The sequence below is a fragment of the Natator depressus genome, chromosome 3 (genome assembly GCF_965152275.1).
Source record: "Natator depressus isolate rNatDep1 chromosome 3, rNatDep2.hap1, whole genome shotgun sequence".
Classification (NCBI taxonomy): domain Eukaryota; kingdom Metazoa; phylum Chordata; order Testudines; family Cheloniidae; genus Natator; species Natator depressus.
Window position 1 is genome coordinate 10,126,548 of NC_134236.1, and position 17,024 is coordinate 10,143,571.

At 43.6% G+C, this 17,024-nt stretch overlaps 2 protein-coding genes across 9 annotated transcripts in view; one reads left to right on the plus strand and one right to left on the minus strand.

Annotated features, from left to right (window-relative positions):
* Positions 1-11,402, minus strand: part of INTS9 (integrator complex subunit 9) — an 82,375-nt gene extending 70,973 nt beyond the window's left edge. The window contains exons 1-2 of one of the 2 annotated variants that reach the window (XM_074946763.1): positions 11,333-11,402; positions 2,956-3,083 (exon numbers count right to left, since the gene is read on the minus strand). In XM_074946763.1, the coding sequence (XP_074802864.1) occupies positions 2,956-3,083; positions 11,333-11,341 (137 nt within the window). In that variant the 5' untranslated portion in view covers positions 11,342-11,402. The remainder of the gene's footprint in view (positions 1-2,955; positions 3,084-11,332) is intronic. The other variant, XM_074946764.1, reaches the window with a different exon arrangement.
* Positions 11,403-11,811: 409 nt separating this feature from the next.
* Positions 11,812-17,024, plus strand: part of HMBOX1 (homeobox containing 1) — a 144,256-nt gene continuing 139,043 nt past the window's right edge. For all 7 annotated transcript variants that reach the window (XM_074947411.1, XM_074947414.1, XM_074947412.1 and 4 more), the window contains exon 1: positions 11,812-11,957. The gene's annotated coding sequence lies outside the window, so the exon portion shown is untranslated. The remainder of the gene's footprint in view (positions 11,958-17,024) is intronic.

The window sequence follows — 17,024 nt, forward strand, 5'->3', positions numbered from 1 at the left end:
CAGCACCACTATGGAACATCACAGGGAACGGGACACAGAGGAGATTAAGACGGGAGGAGTGAAGACTGGGGATAAGATAAGATCAGAGCTGTGGCATGAGAGGGTGATGACAGGTGAAGTCAATCCCATTTTGAAAACTGGGAGGGCAAAGTTGAATTAGTTTGGAAATGTACAAGAAGCCAGTGAGTGCGCTGAGGTGAAATGAGTCCGTTTCCTGGAATAACATAGCAATCTGGAGATGCAGGGATTCAAAGAAGCTCACTTTGAGAAGGTGAGATGGGGTTAAAAAAACTAAGGGAAAGGCAGGAATGAAGCAAGAACAAGTGTATGTGATATGCTATAGGTAAAAAAATTTAAACAAGCAAGAGAAGAGACGGAGAGTCTAGAGTCAAAGAAGATACCAAGACATTTGGCTTTTGTAGCAAAATTAAAAGCTGGGTCTTGGGTTTAAGTGGTAGTGTATTTAGAGACATGGGGCAAAGAGGACTCTTCCTTCGAAGCCAAAAAGTAGTACATTCCCTCCTACACCACTCTTGATATTGTGATGGAGTGATTGATTAATCCAAACTAGTTAGAACTGTCACATAAATAAAGTGAGCAAGCGTGTCACGCTGCTAGAAAGGAAAGGTTAAGTGCTTTCTGTGTGTTCATTTTTATCTCTTTGCATTTGACTTTGTTGTAAGAGAGAGAACTTCAGTTGATACACCTGTTTCCAGTGTATAGATGGCACAAAAGAACATTCTTTGGCCAATTCATCAAACACATGCTTTGTGCATGAATCGTGGTGTATCAGGCTGCCGAGAGCAGGGAAGGCTTTTGCAGGACTAGATGGAGTCTAAACAGCTTTGTGATAGAACAGAAAAGTGTGAAGAAACAAGGCGAAACAAGACAGGGCTTCCCTCATTGGAAGTCTAAAGCAAAGGTATGAGGCATGCCTCATTTTAGCAGAGTCCAAGGCAAAGAGGAAAGATGGTCCAGTCGTTGGGGCACAAACCTAGAACTTGGGAAATCTGGGTTCAAGTTCACTTCTATTTTTAGCAAGCTAGCTAGAGTACAGCTAACAAGGGTACAGCTACATGAGCTGCCATTTGCTCCCCCCACCCTCGGACTTCAACATAGCTGTACCTTTTGTACCTCAGTTCCCCATCCTCATTTTACAGGTAATAACCCTGCCCTACCTCACAGGGATGTTGTGATGATAAATATATTAAAAACTGGGAGGTGCTCTGATACTATGGTAACTAGGATTCTATAAATATCATAGATAGAACAGGACTCCTCAGATCCAGCCCCTCTCAAAAGCCTGACTTTCACGGCCACAACTCATCCCTTTCACAGAGTGCTGAGGAGATTAGTTATCTCCCCAAAGCTGGCCAAGCCCTGCAAAGGTACATGCTTGGTACATTTCTTGCTGCAAGGGCTTTTCAATCACCTTACAGACAAGACTGTCTCTGGATCTGATTAGTTGGTTCTGTTGGGTCAGAAGAGGGTCAAATCTGACATCTTTCTTTACTGAAATTGAGTCAGTTTTGTTCAGAAGTTCTGGAGATTCTTGGGGAATTTGGGGCTATGGCCTGCAATGTAGTCACTCATGACAGGTTAAATCAAACAAGGAGGCACTGGATCTGCTATTGGATTGCCACAAGGAGCACTGATGCCAGCACTCCTAAAGCAACTGTTAGGCCTTTGCGGAAGAAGTTACTTCTTGGCACAGATAATGTTGTCAATTACTGCTCTAAGTTTTCTGTTTTGGGGAAGTTTTTGGAAAGCAGCTGTGGACCTGGAGTCCTCAGATTTCATGGATCCTTTTTAAAAAAAAAATCTAGTTGTGGCCTCTGCATGGTATGTCGATAGCTCTCATCTCATTTTGGTGCTGGACAAAGATCAGGTATCCAGGCTGATTCTTTTAGTTCATATCAATTGCCTTCAATAAAGCAGAGCTTGAGCTGCAGGCCCTGGCAGAATGATGCTTATGTGGGTCTATTTTCCCCCTCCAGGAAGGCACATTGGGCAATTGTTCTACTCCATTTAATCAATAAAACTGCTCTCACACCCCCATGATCACCTCCAGTCCAACACCCGGACCCCGCAGTGCATTAGACCAGAGTCAAAACTACAGCATCCACCTGCCACAGTGACTAAGGTTGTGGGCCAAGGCATTTGAAAGGGCCTATGTAATTTTAATTAAAACTCTTATTAGCCTCTAGTCACCGTAGAATTAAACATATTCCTTTCCTCCCCACCTGCCATTTTGGCAACTTCTTCAACCTTACGTAAGAAATAAGCCACCATAGCAAAGGGCCTAATCTCACTAATACCACAAGGAAGCATGGTCTAGTCAGTGGGGAGAGCACAGAAGTGGGAGTCTGGAGAGCTAAATTATGTTTTTGGCTCCACTAATCACTCGCTGTGGGATTCTGGACAAGTCACATTACCTCATCGTTAATCCATTTCTATCCCCAACTGTTAAAAAATTAGGATAATAATGCTTATGCTTTCAAATCTACAGGTGAAAAGCAATCAGTGTTATTTTTATTTGCATTAGTTCAGACTCTGAAGAAGAGCTGGAGAAGAAGGTGGTTAAACAGCGTTTGCTGGGATTCCATGCACTCCAGATCAGTTACCTATTTATCTCATCTTGCATGAAGAAGCCAGAAAGATGACAGATATGCGACCTCACTTGCACTCAGCAGCTACAGCAATACTTTACTGAAGCTCAGAATAAATTATCTGGAAAAGCCAATCAATAAATTGATAAAATGTCTTCTGTCTACTGAGCCAAGGGACATTATTTTGATAAAGGGAACTTTTAAGTGAGCAGGTCTATATATGATATCGGACGATACTGCTCATTTGTACCCTCTCTCGCTTCAGGTGCCATTTTAAGAAAAGCACTCCAAGTGCAGCCTGGGAAGAGCTGGGCTAGAGTGCTTTCAGGCTGCAAACTGACCATACCTCTGAACCAGTGGCAGCGGGAGGAAATTGAGGGTAGAGGTCATATCCAGTCCACAGTCTAACATGATGGTGGTAGATTTGAACTTGAGCACATTGCATGGCAAGGTTGGATGCCCCGACAAGCAGTACTGAAAGAAGAAAACTAGAATTAATGAAGAATCAACTATAACAAAGCACAAGCTGAAAAGGTCAAAAAATTGTCATTTATTATTTTTAAAAAAATGGCAGCAGCCTAAGCTTCTTGGCAAACAACCCTGCAAGGGAAAAGTTGTACAAATGTAGCCTGCATAAGCCGCAGCTCTGAGTGTGCCACCTGCTTCTGAACAAAGACACCAGCACAAGTTACATTTATATAACCTCCTCGATCATGAAGAACCCTAAATGCTTTGCAAACTTAACAAGCTAAGATATAAATTACATATCAGAGAGGTGACTTCAGTCTCAACTGAGAAGCAGGCACCTCCGGTACGGAAAGTGGCAAATATTTGAAAATGCATAGCAACACTGTGGAACAGTATAAGCCATGAAGTGAAGAATATTGCATATGATTGAAACCAGAGGGGTAATATAATTGCTCAAACTAGAATGCGGCCAGGACATGTGGGCCTCTGCTCTCCTACTTGGGATCTGTAATGACCTCAAGTGGTCAAGATTTTGTTTTTACATCTCAAAGACATCACTTCTGGTAGCTTAGCCTCTCTTGCTGCACAATTTAAATACTAAGTATGACCATAGTCAATTTATATATTCAAAGCTCTTCACAGACATTTAAAACACTAAATTGATTAAAAACTGATTTTAAAAGCCACGTTTATTTTGTGATCATTTATTTCATTTTACTCTCTTTAGTGAATAAGGTAGATTAGTCAATTTTACTTTCTAGCACCGATCCCACACATTCGCACAGGCCCACAATGTTTGGGTTAAAACTCCTGAGGAGAATGTTTACATCCACCCCTAAAGAAGCTGTTTTTAATTAAATTTGAAAAATCAGGAAGACATTTTCCTTATTAGATTTGTAATTGCTCAAGTTTTAATTTTAAATTGCAAAACCTAAGTTATTCAACAGCATCTCTTTAAATTCTGCTTTCTGTCAGCACAGCTTTAAGAGAAGTCCTTGCGGTTTTGGGGCTTATCGTGAATATATGGGAATAATGTCCATTAAGTCAATAGAGCTACTCCCAGGTGTAAAATTAAGCACTCACATAAGTCTTTGTATGACTGAAATCATATGTAACTGCTGCCACAGATCCAGCAAGTGGGAGGAGATGTGGGAAAACAGACAATTTTCTGTAGACCCTAATTAAACAAAGGTATTAAAAATTCAGCAATTAAGTATTTTTAAATGGGTACACTACAACCTTCAGTGTTCAAAACTCCCTTGGTATTAGAACAGGGTTATGTCCCTGAAGTGCTCAACACAGGGTAGATAAAAATCGATGCTTTAAAAAAAAACGGATTTTTTTTTATTTAAAACGGATTTTTTTGATAAAATGCTTTTTGAGGAAAAAGCCTAAAGATAGTTATAATTAAGATACATTATAGCTCAAAGATATCTCATCATGGAATAGGGATTATAAATTCTAATTCTATAGTATGAGACAATATATTCATGTAATGTTTAAGAGAAGTTTTGTAAATGAGTTCCAATAGTTCATGGATTAGGGACCCAATTTTACGGGGTTCCACAGGCTTCTGTATAGATTATTTAGGTTAATCTTTCGATCTACCCAATATCAGTGCTCAGTCTAGAAGATACCATCAGAGAAGCTTAGTTTTGTAGTTCTCAAACTGTGGATTTGTGTCTCCAGAGGTAACATGCTTGTTAACAGCAAAAATGTTTTAAAATAAATAAATATATATAGAGAGAGAGGTGAGAAATAACAGACCTCAACTCTATCGTCCCTCCGCAAATTTGTGTACAGAGAATAAATCCCTTACCTCTCTCTTTAAAAGTGCAAAGTTTCAAAAAGTTCAAAGAATAGAAGATTGTTGGGGACAGAACAGATCTGGACAAGGAGAAGAAGTCTGGAGATAAATGTGAGAAGCGAGGGACATATGCTTGTTTTGTTAAAATATTATATGTTTGCTGTTGAAGAAAAAAATCCAGAATACTTAACGTTGTTGTTTTAGTTAAATAAAACAATTTAAATGTCTGTCTGGTGATGTTCTCCTCTTAATACAGCATGGCAAGAAAATCCTCCAAATATTAATGATTAACCTATTGAATTGGAGATAGTTCACCTCCCAATGACTTCATAAATATCTGCTTCAATTACCTTTGGTAAATGAAATAACCAAACAAACATTCATTTTCTGATATAGCTGTAAAACTAATCTGAAAAGTTTTTAAAATAAATCACTGTTTAAAAATATATAGTGTGTACCTTCTAAAATGAAACCTACATCTATCTCGGACTTGTTAAGAATATGTATTAAGGTTATAACAACCAACAAGAATGCACTCTTATGTAGAAAACCATGATTAAATCGAGTCTTCCTGACTAGTGATTTAAATCAATTCGATTTAAATCAAATCCACCCTGGCTCAACACCAAGACAAAAACCAAAAACTTGGTTTTTGCAATGTATGGACAATGTACGAAGCAGGGAAGCTAGCTCAGGTCACAGCAGAGATGAGATGCTACAGCTTACACATCCTGGGTGTCAGCGAGAGCAGATGGACGGGATCAGGAAGATTAACAACAGCCTTGGGAGAAACTTTGCTGTTTTCTGGACGGGATGATGGACAACACCATGAGGGTCTTGCCACCCTTTTGAAGAAGGGAGTAGAGCATTCCCTGCTTGAATGGAAATCCATCAGCGGCAGACTTATGAGAGCCAGACTGAAAGGGAAACATACTAATATCACCCCTGTTCAGTGTTATGCTCTGACAAATGACAGTGAAGAAGTAGTAAAGGACAAATTCTACCTTACACTACAGGTGGAGTTAGAGAGGGTACCATGCCACGACCTAATTATTGTCATGGGAGACCTTTATGCCAAGGTCGGTAAGGACAACACAAACGACAGAGCAATGGGAAGACATGGCTGTGGCACTATGAACGGAGAAAGGCTTGTTGATTTCTGTAATATCAATGACCTACTCATCGGCAGAACCCTATTTGAACATCGTGAAATTCGCAAGTTGACATGGTGTTCTCCAAATGGCAGAGATAAGAACCAGATTGACCATATCATGATCAATGGCAAATGGCAACTCTCACTGACAGATGTGAAAGTGAGAAGGGGTGCCCATGTTGGCAGTGACCACCACCTTGTGACAGCCTCCATCAAGCTAAAACTGAGAAGTGTGCGTCCACCAAACAAGGGACATAGACATTATGATATTGACAAGCTAAAGTCCCTTGAAACACAGAAAGCCTTTGCTCTGCAGTTAAAGAACAGGTTTCAAGCACTTGCAGACCTTGATGGAGAGGAGGGGAATGCAGATGAGGAGATCAACAAGAAGTGGGACAAAGTAACAGCAATTTATAAACAGAGCAGCGAAGCCTGTCTAGGCTCCAGGCAGAGGAGAAGGAAGGAGTGAATTACACCCAGCACATGGAACGCCATAGAAACCAGACAAACCCTGAAGAAAAAAGTTTTAGACACAAAATCCCAGAAGTTAAAGGACAAATACCATGAGCAGCACAACAAGGCACACCGGGAGGACAAACACCTTGTGGGAGCGGACAAACGGCATTACATTGATAATCTGGCAACACAAGAGGAGGATGCAGCTGCTTGTGGTGAACAAGGAACCGTCTACAAAATGATGTGGCTTATCAGTGGTAAATGGCAGACACCACCAAACACTCTCATCAGGAACAAACAAGGACACCTACTAACAACTGAAAAAGAAAAAGAAATGCGCTGGACAGAGCATTTCAAAGAATTGCTGAACAGGGAGCCACCTAAAGAGGAAGCAAACATCCAGGCAGCAGCAGAAGATCTTGATATCAATACAGACACGCCAACTAAGGAAGAGATCATTGAAGCCATCAAATCCTTAAAAAATGGGAAAGCTCCTGGCAAGGATAACTTGAATGCAGAATTGTTCAAGGTAAATCCTAAATTAGCAGCATCTATCCTGGCCCCTCTGTATACATCAGTCTGGGAAAGGGAAAAAATGCCATATGAGTGGACCAATGGGGTTATAGTGAAAATACCAAAGAAAGGAACTCTCAGTGATTGTAATAACTGGCATGGTATCACACTTTTATCTGTGCCAAGCAAAGTACACCTCTACCCCGATATAATGCTGTCCTCCGGAGCCAAAAAATGTTACCGCGTTATAGGTGAAACCGCATTATATTGAACTTGCTTTGATCCACTGGAGAGCGCAGCCCCCCCCCCCCCCAGAGTGCTGCTTTACCGCGTTATATCCAAATTTGTATTATACCGGGTCGCGTTATATCGGGGTAGAGGTGTACTGTGTAAGATCATAGTCCAGCGTATATCAGAGGCAGCTGATAGCGTTCTCAGAAAAGAGCAAGCTGGTTTTTGGAAAGGGCATGGATGCACAGACCACATCTTCATTCTACGAAACGTGACAGAACAGTGTTTAGAATCGCAACGGCAACTCTACATATATTTCATAGAGTTTGAGAAGGCTTTGAATAGCATTCACAAGACCAGCCTATGGCGCATCTGCGGGCATATGACATTCCTTTCCATATCATCAACGTCATCAAAAGCTTCTCTTTCAACTTTACATGCAGTGTTGATCACAGCAAGCTCAGTTTTGAAGTCAAAAGAGGAGTACGTCAGGAGTTTGTCATGTCTGCAATCCTCTTCAACATTGCCATCGACTGGGTAATGCAGTGTACAACAGAAGACATGCCAAGAGGCATTAAATGGACACACTTCTCATCCCTTGAAGACCTGGACTTTGCAGATGTCGCTCTCCTATCACATACCCAACACCATATACAAGAAAAAACAACTCGACTCAATGCATTCACAGCCAGCAAATTGGAATGAAAATCAACCGCAATAAAACAGATGATATGACCTTTAATATTGTCTCAACATCACCAGTACGGATAGAGGATTATGTTCTCACCAATGTAGAAACATTCACATACTTGGGCAGTACCATCAGCCAGGATGGTGGAATAAGCCGGACATCCGGAACAAAATCAATAAAGCCAGGAGCACCTTCAGGAGCTTAAATACAGTCTGGAAATCATCAAAACACAACACCAAAACCAAACTCAAGATTTATCAGAGCTGCATACTTTCAACACTATTTTATAGCGCAGAATGCTGGGGAATGAGAAAATATGACACATTCAAACTGTCTTCATTGCATACAACCTGCCTCAGAAAAATCCTCTGTATATTTTGGCCCAGAACAATCTCAAACCAAGATCTATTGACACAGTGCAGCCAAGAGGATCTGAGCACCATCATTGCCAGGAGGTGCTGGAGACGGATCGGTCACGTGCTTCGGATGGAAACTGATTCTATCACCAGAGTAGCAATAAGATGGACACCTGAAGGCAAGCGAAAACGAGGCCGCCTCAAAACAACATGGCGAAGAGCTGTGGAAGCCGAGCTGAAAAACCTGGGGCATAGCTGGGGAACCATTGAAAGACCTGCCAGAAACAGACAGGAGTGGAGGAGCTTTGTCACTGCCCTAAACACCAGAGGCATAATAGGAACATGATGATGTCCCTGAAATCTCTTGGATCTATGGAAAACAACCCACCCCATTTTTTCCCTTTATGACTTATTCAATGTCCTGTATGACTTTCAAATAGTTTAAGTTGTACTGTATTGAAATTCAAACGAACAGTTGTTATTGCTTAAAGCTCATTAAAACAGACCTGCAATGTACCCCAAATGTTGTGTTCTTTGGCCTGTCCAACTGGTGGGTCTAGTTTGCTGTTTATCTTTTCTTCAGTTTTCTAAAAATACAACTACAGGCACCCCAAGTGCTCTCGGTGTCTGTTCCATTAATTAAAGGTCATAACACATGAACCAAAGTCTGTCCATAAATATATCAACCTCAGCCCATGATCTTTTCAACAACTTTAGAGAAGAAAGAAAGAGACAGGCTTTGAAAAGCAGCTGGAAAGTTAACACATCTGGACTCTGGCAGATCAAGGCAAGGAGCAAGTTCCAAATCCAAGGACTCCTCACAGAGGATGCTCCACTGTATTATTTCTAGGGCCCTAACAAATTCACGGCCATGAAAAAAGCGCCATGGACCGTGAAACCTGGTCTCCGCTGTGAAATCTGGTCTTGTGTGTATTTTTACCCTATACTATACATATTTCACAGGGGAGACCAGCAGTTCTCAAACTGGGGGTCCCGACCCAAAAGGGGGTTGTAAGGTTATTGTAGGGGGGTCTTGGTATTACCACCATTACTTCTGTGCTGCCTTTAGAGCTGGATGGCTGGAGAGCGGCAGCTGCTGGCCAGGCGCCCAGCTCTGAAGGCAGCGCCCCTCCAGCAACAGCACAGAAATAAGGATGGCAATACTACGACCCGGCTACAATAACCTTGTGATCCCCCCTCCCCACAACCTGCTTTTGGGTCAGGAGCCCTACAGTTACAACAATGTGAAATTTCAGATTTAAATATCTGAAATCATGAAATGTACAATTTTTTAAATCCTATGGCTCTGAAATTGACCAAAGTGGACCATGAATTTGTTAGGTCCCTACTTATTTATGTTGAAGGATCGCGAGTATGAGTGCCTCTGCTGACTTCACATGTGGCTGCTTGGCGTGGGAGAGAGGCAATCTCTCAGGTAACCAGGCCCCAAGCCATTCAGGGACTTGTAGGTTAAAACCCAGCGTTTTAAGTTCCACACAGAAACGAGGGCAGGTTGTGCAGCAGTGCTCTAATGTTATAGTTACATACTCATTATGGGCAGTGTATGTGTATATGTATGTGTATATATATATATATGTTGGAGTTTGCTGTTGGATTTGCCTTTATAATTGTCAGCGGCAGCAAGAGCCTGAATGAAAGCACATTAAAATCAGTGGCCATCTTTCCATTGTCTTCACTAGGCTATGGAGCAGAAGTCCACTGCTTGGAACTGGTGCCTATTGTTTTTGGTCTTGTTCTTCCAAATTTAAAACAAATAAATGGAGGACCAGGATGAAATTGCCAAAAACCCTGGATTTCCCTTGTGACCCAAGACAAGGCTAGGACCTGCATCTACCACCTTGGCCTCCAAATATTTTATACTCATTTCAGCCCATTTGCCCTCCCCCCAACAATGGAGTCTTTGTTTCTTAGCACAAAATTGTTCTTTCAGCTCAGTACATGGTAGCTCACTAAAGTAAGTTAGGTGAAAAGCACTATCCACATACAAACTAAGGATTTCAGTGCATTTTGCAAACACTTAGATTTCATATCCTTCCTATCATGCCCCACTCCTACAAATGCTTACGCATGTGCTTCAGTTTACATGAGTATTGGGATTACTCACATAAAGTTAAGCACATTGAATCATAGAAGTGTAGGGCTGCAAGAGCCTCGAGAAGAAGTCATCAAGTCCAGGCCCCTGCACAGAGGCAGTGCCAAGTAAATGCATATGTAACTGTTTGTAGGATCAGAACCTTAAGCTACCTACCTATTAACCGCATTTTACAGAGGGAAGTTAAGCCATAGGGAAGGTAAGTGATTTGCCCCAAGTCACAAAACAAGCCAGAGATGGAGACAGAACTCAGGAGCTCCACCCCACAAGCTTGTGCTCTATTACAATACACACCTTCCCTATGGAAAAGCCTTCTTCAAAGTAAACCAAAGTATTTTCAGAGAGCTCCACTTTTAAGGACTGTATCGCTCCAAGTTAAAGAACTCAGAATTTGGGTTCGGACGTCCTGGAGGTGACTCAGCTTTTCCAACTTTCAGACAAGGAATTGCACTGTGTGAGGATTATCAGGGTGGGCCACTCGTTGTGACATGCAGAGAGAGGCCTTTGCCTCTGTGACACCCCTTCAGAAGTGTCCCCTACTCTACCATCAACATCAGCCCCTTCCTGCCCTCCACTGCAGCTATGCCAGCCTTTCATAGGGAGCCTCTAGTCACCTTCCGAAGCAGAGAATCTGGACTCTCGGCTGCAGCTCTGCATGGCAGGGTGCTTTGCCTTCCCATGTGCTGCAGGACCTGGCTCAGTGTTTGCATGCTCCCCCCAGAGACAGACGACAAAAAGCGTCCCCCAGCGCTGAGCCCAGCCCTGCCCCTCGCAGGGCCTCAGTTTCCCCACCTACTGAGCGTCAGGGGCAGGGCTGAGGGTTAACCCCCTGACGCTCAGTAAACACCCTGAGGCCCCCAGAGGTGGCCAGGCCTGAACCACGGGGGAATCCTTCCCCCCAGCCCCACCGACAGACGCTGACTGTACAGACTCACCAGCTTCATGCTTTACCCAGCCGGCGCTATTGACTGTAACCATCCTCCCGCTTCCTGCCCAGCCTCTGCCACCCAGAGCATCATGGGACTTGTAGTCCCCTTCCCTCTCCCCGCTCCCCCGCCTTCTCCTGCCCAGAATGAAGTCATGCCCAGCCTCTTCTTCCCCCGGGGCATCCTGGGATTTGTAGTCCCCTCCTAGCCCGAGCCCCGGTCTCCGTTGGCGTGCCGTTCCGGGGGGGGCATGCTGGGAGTTGTAGTCCTCGGGCCTCGGCTCTCCCCTTCGCCCAGGGGAGGGGGGAACTACAAGTCCCAGGGTCTCACAGCGGCGGCAGGTGGGAGCTTGGATGTTGATATCAACATGGCGCTTGCCCGACAGACAAAGACAGTCAGGCTGGTGTGATTGAGCCAAAAAAAAAAAAAAAAAAAAAAAAAAAAAAAAGGCAGGGGGGAGGGGGGAATTTCTCTTGGGGGGGTCGGGGCGGGGGCATCGGAAGCTGCGGGATTTTCACCCCCCACTGCTCTCCTCCCTCTGCACCTCCATTATTCTCCCCCTCACACTGGGACTGGGGATCCCCCCCCCCGGTGCTGTTAAATGGTGAGGTGGAGAAGTGACCAGGATCCAGAGGTGAGTGTTACTGGGTGGGTGGGGGGGGGGGATCGTGCTGCTTTCGGGGGGCCGGTCCCCTGAGCTTGTGCTGGGTCTGGCTGGGGGAGTTGAACCCTGGGGTAGGGGGAGCTTCCTGGAGCAGAGGTTGGGTGAGGTGGGTTCGGGGGTGGGGGAGTCCCCTTGCCCTGTGCTGGGCTTGGGGGTAGTGGAAGGGGAGGTCCCGTTAGCTTGTGCCGGATTTTGCTGAGAGAGTTTAATACAAGGGATCTGGGTGGCTCCTTGTATCCTTGAAGTGGGGGCAGGGAGGTGCCCCCTAGACAGGACTGTTTTTTTGCTGGGGGAATTTAACACTGTGGTTTTGTTAAGGGCAGGGGTGGGCTTCTTGCTTTCCTTGACATACAAGCTGCGAGTGACATTAATTTTTTTCGGGGGGGGGCGGGGGAGAGTAGATGCGTGGTGAGGGGAAGGAATCCCCTTAGGCTGGGTTGGGTTTTGCTGAGGAGTTTGACGCTGGGATGAGGAGGGATGGTAGCTCCTTCTTTGCTTGAAGCACAAAACTGTGTGAGAGCAATGGTGTGTCTGAGGAGGGGGACTTGCACCAGGTTAGATTTGGTTCTGGCGGGTTTGGGGTGTCTGAGGTTTGTGTGGCCACTTGCACTGCCTGAAATAGGGGACAGGTAAAGAGGAGGAGGACGGGGACAGCTGCTGCTGCCAGTGGGCTGGGGTGTGTTGGGGTATTCTGCGGGCTGTTGTAGTTTTGCAGGGGAGTTGAACATAGGGCTGGTTAGAGGGGGATTAGAGAAGAAGGGAGGCGCCTTGTCCGGTGTTGGGATACTACGGTGATGGGCACACTATTAAAACTTAGATTATGTTCTTGAGACACAGAATGTGTGTGGTATGAATTATGGTGAAAGAAGAGGAGGTGGTTGTTTCTCGCCAGGGAATTTTATACTGGCCTATGGGGAGGAGGATAGGGAAGATACCTTTGAAGCAAATAATGTGTCTGTGAAATCACTTGGGAGAGGGAGGGTCCTTGTCAAGAGGAGAGATTCTGTGTTGGTAGGTTGGTGTGGGTGGGTGTAGGGGGGATGGTATAGTGCTTTTATGGTTGTATGTCCAAGACACTAGTGAGAGCTTGCTTCCAAAACAAATCTGCTTGATACAGAGGAGAGAGCATGCATGATGAGGAAGAGACAGGTGAGAACCCTAAAGGGATGTTGTAGCTGATGTGTTTAACACCGGAGGGCAGGGGGGAAACATAGGAAGGTGTCTCATTGAATGTATGGGAGAAGAGCATGGGTGGGGTGTTCGTTTTGTTTTTACTTTTAAGAGGCTCAGATTTTGAGCTGGAGGGAGGGTGTTAAAATTGCTTTTATATTTGTACCTGGGACATTCCTTTGAATGCCCGTGTGTGGCCCTAAAAAAGAGTGAGGCTGGAAAAGGCGGCAGGGAATTCTGCTAGGCTGGTACATTCTGTGTTAGTTTTTGCTTTGCTGTGGAGTTCAAAGAAAACCATCCTGCCCATTTTTTTTTAGGTGTAAATATACATACAGCAAGATGGCCTGAGTTGGGCTCTTGCTTCTCAGTTTTGGGTGGTGGGAAGGGGTGGTTAAAAGTGCCTCTAAATGTATCTGCAGGGTACTTTCTTTGGAAACAATTTTTTCATTAGCTCTGAAAAATCCTTTGATCATATGTCTTATTTCCCCCACCCCCTTCAAATAGGGGAAGGAAAGGATGCCTTTTGGGGTGGGAGGGAAAGAGGAAGTATGATGAGCGTTGCCACTTCTTTGTATGTGAAGTCCTATGTACTCGGTTTATTCTGGAGTTCAAGTGACACTGGCAGCACAGAGGCAGGTGGCTTCAAGTGCTAAATGCATATGGACTGAAAATGGTGGGTTTTAAATGTAATGGCCCAGGACACTGATTTGGGAACAGCAAGTCTGCTAGGTACTGGCTGTGTGCCCCTGACTCAAAAACCAGAGGGGATAGATAGAGGAGACTGAACTGATGAAGGGAATGCAATTTGGATAAACGATGCTACACAAAAAGTTGTGTTGTATAAACGGCTTGTGCTAGGCAGTCAACTCAGCTTGCAAAACCCTGGAGCGCCTGTCTGGGTACTATGATATCACTAGCTCATTTCTGCACGGCTCATCAGGTGCAGGAGCCTCTCTCTGCTTCCTTCCTGGGATGGTGCAGCTGGTATCTGATTTCCTCCATAGATGGGAGAGGAGGAGTCCTGTGCAGTTTTTTTCCCCCTCTGAGATGATTGCATTTTCTTTGGCCTCACTGTTCCCTGCCTCATTAGTAGGAACTGCATTTATAGTTGTTTACCACTATGCCATGCCAATGGGAATGCCTGGAGTAGTGGGGAGTGGGTGTATGTGAATTCATCTCACTAACATGTTTCTTTTCTTCCATTGTTGTAAGATGATGCTAGGACGCAGTTCTGCAACAGCAGGCAGTAAACTTCATGTCTTTGTGGTTTTTGACACTCCCTCTTTGCTGGGTTATCTGTTTCTGAGCCAAATCCTGAAGGAAAGGTTTGGGGGACAGGCAGCACATTACATACACACAGCTGGAACTTCTTTAGGTTCAGACAGACTTTGTCTTTTTGGTTGTGAAAGTTATTTGCCATCTCTCTATGTTCTACGAGTGCTGGAATTTCTGAGGTGGCAGGATTATACTTGATGTACCTGTACATTGATGTGCTTGCATTTGGGAACACTGTCCATTTTCTCTTATGCAAAGATTCTTCATCTTTAACTCCGTGTGACGGGCACAGCCTTTTTGTAGGGTTGACTGAATTGTGTAGTGAGCTGAGCATGGGACTAGGAACAAGGAATTTGTTTTACACTGCTGTGTCTATTCCTAGCGTTCCTCTGGCACAGAACAGGCATCCACATTCTTACCACTGTGTCATCTAACTCTGTTCAGAGCAGGTCGACACAACTGCGGAGTGCGGGCCACCAGCCGTATTATAGTGGTGCTAGCATGGATGAAGCTGCACAGTTGCCAGAAGAATGGTGGGAGGATTTCAAAAAAATCCTGTCTCGACCAGGCCTTCTTATCTCTGCCATTTATTTCTTGTGCAGTTTTGTGCATTTTTATCTGTTGGGCCTTTCTAAAACATCTACCGCTGTACTGTCTATTATAATTTGCAGCTAGAGGCCAACCAAGAATGAGATCTCCACACTGTATGGAGCGTGAGTAGCCAGTGCCTGCCCCAACCAGCTTATCTCTCTGTCTCCGTTTTCTCTATCTGTAAAATAGGAATGCTTACTAGTCTCATTGAGAGGGGTGTTGTGAGTAAATCTGGCCAGTGTTTTGAAAGTGCAGTTAGTGTTTTATGAAGTATTATTTTGTAGTCATAAGAAGTGGCACATTCATAAATTTATAGGGGAACTTGGAGATTCTCCGCCTTCAGATCAGGAACTACAGAAATATTGTGCCTTTGTTTTTCTTTGCATTGAATAAATGCAAAGGTCTGTATTAAAATTTACTTGCTCCATTCCGAACTGTTGAAGCTGTTCTGCTTCCATTGAAGTCCGTAGGAGTTTTTTGTAGTTTGGGCCTTCAGTGCGTGATTCAGGGGGAGAGGGAAGGACTCCAGACAGGCAAAAATGAGTCACATTTTAAAAGATATGGGAATCAGTTTAACTTATAACATATTACCTCTCTTTCATAAACAGGTATTTCTGATGACACCTACAGTAACAGACAGGCAGATAACAGTAGCTTGTGTGGGATGGCAGTGGATTTGGATTTAAACTAAGCAACTTGTCATGCCTGCAATAGTATTGATGCACACAGGCTCCTATGCCTGTGTTGTGCCCAGAGGGGTTCTGATTACAGGATCAGGACTTATTATGAGCAAATTCTTCATCTTCTGCAAAGTTTAGGATTGGAGGTCAACCATTTTAAGGGATGCTGTCAACTTAAAAACCCGATTACAAAGGAACATATGTCTTCCCCTTATTATCAGTAACTTTATACAATTTGTTTATTCTACATTTTTTGGATGCTTTAAAATCAATGAAGTCAGTTTCACTTTACATTGATTTATTGGGGCTTCAGCCGTGCACAGGAGTCCACTTTGCAGCTTTTCAAGACTAGGCCCTTACTTAGGCCTGTGCTGACAAATTTATCTTTTGCTTTAATCTTGTATGTTACCAATAATGTTAAATAATATTAGTGATTTATTAACACTTAAAACGTAGCAGATGCCTTGGATCTGATTTCTTTTTTTTTTTTAAATGAGACACTTATGTCATGATTTTGGATGGAGTTTTACAAGGTGATGAGGAGGGGTTATTCTAAAATTGTTTATTTTTTAAATCACTTCTCTAAAGTTGTTTGATAATCCATTACATTTTCCAGCTCCCTATTATAGATCACTTATTATTCTTACTATTGTATTCCAGTAGCACCTAGAAATCCCAGCTGAGATCAGGTCCTGTCTTGCTAGGTGCTGCATATGCACATATTAGGAGATAATCCCTGCTCCTAAGAGTTTAGAAGGCCTAGATTCTGTAAACATGTTTAACTTTATGAATGCAGGTAGCCTAGTCACATGCTTAAAGTTAAGTGCGTGTATAAGTGCTTGCGGGTTTTGGATCCAAGCAGACAAGCTAGATGGGGTGTAAAAAAGGAAATGTTGTTCCCATTTTACAGACAGTGAACTGCGAGGCCTAAAGAGAGTGACTGGTCCAAGTTCAGACATGGAGTTAGTGACAGAACTGGGAAATGAACTCTGATCTCCAGAGTCTCACTCCAGTGCTTTAATCACCAGACTGTTTCTTGCTCTCTGAGTTACTTGGCTAGCTACCAAATTTTAAAATAATGCCTACAGATTCTTTTCTTTCTTTCAAACTTTTTAACCCGAAGGTGGCAGTTACTTTTATTTTTCAGTTGGGTCTTGAAAATAGTAGATTGGAAAGCTTCATCCAAACAGAACTTCCCTGACCCGTTACTAACCGGAAACCATCTCTAGCAAGTGAATCTTTAATTTATATTAAACATATTAAGACTTTTTTAGAGGAAAGATAGTTGCAAACTGTGGTCTTTGTTGCAGATTAGCACGTA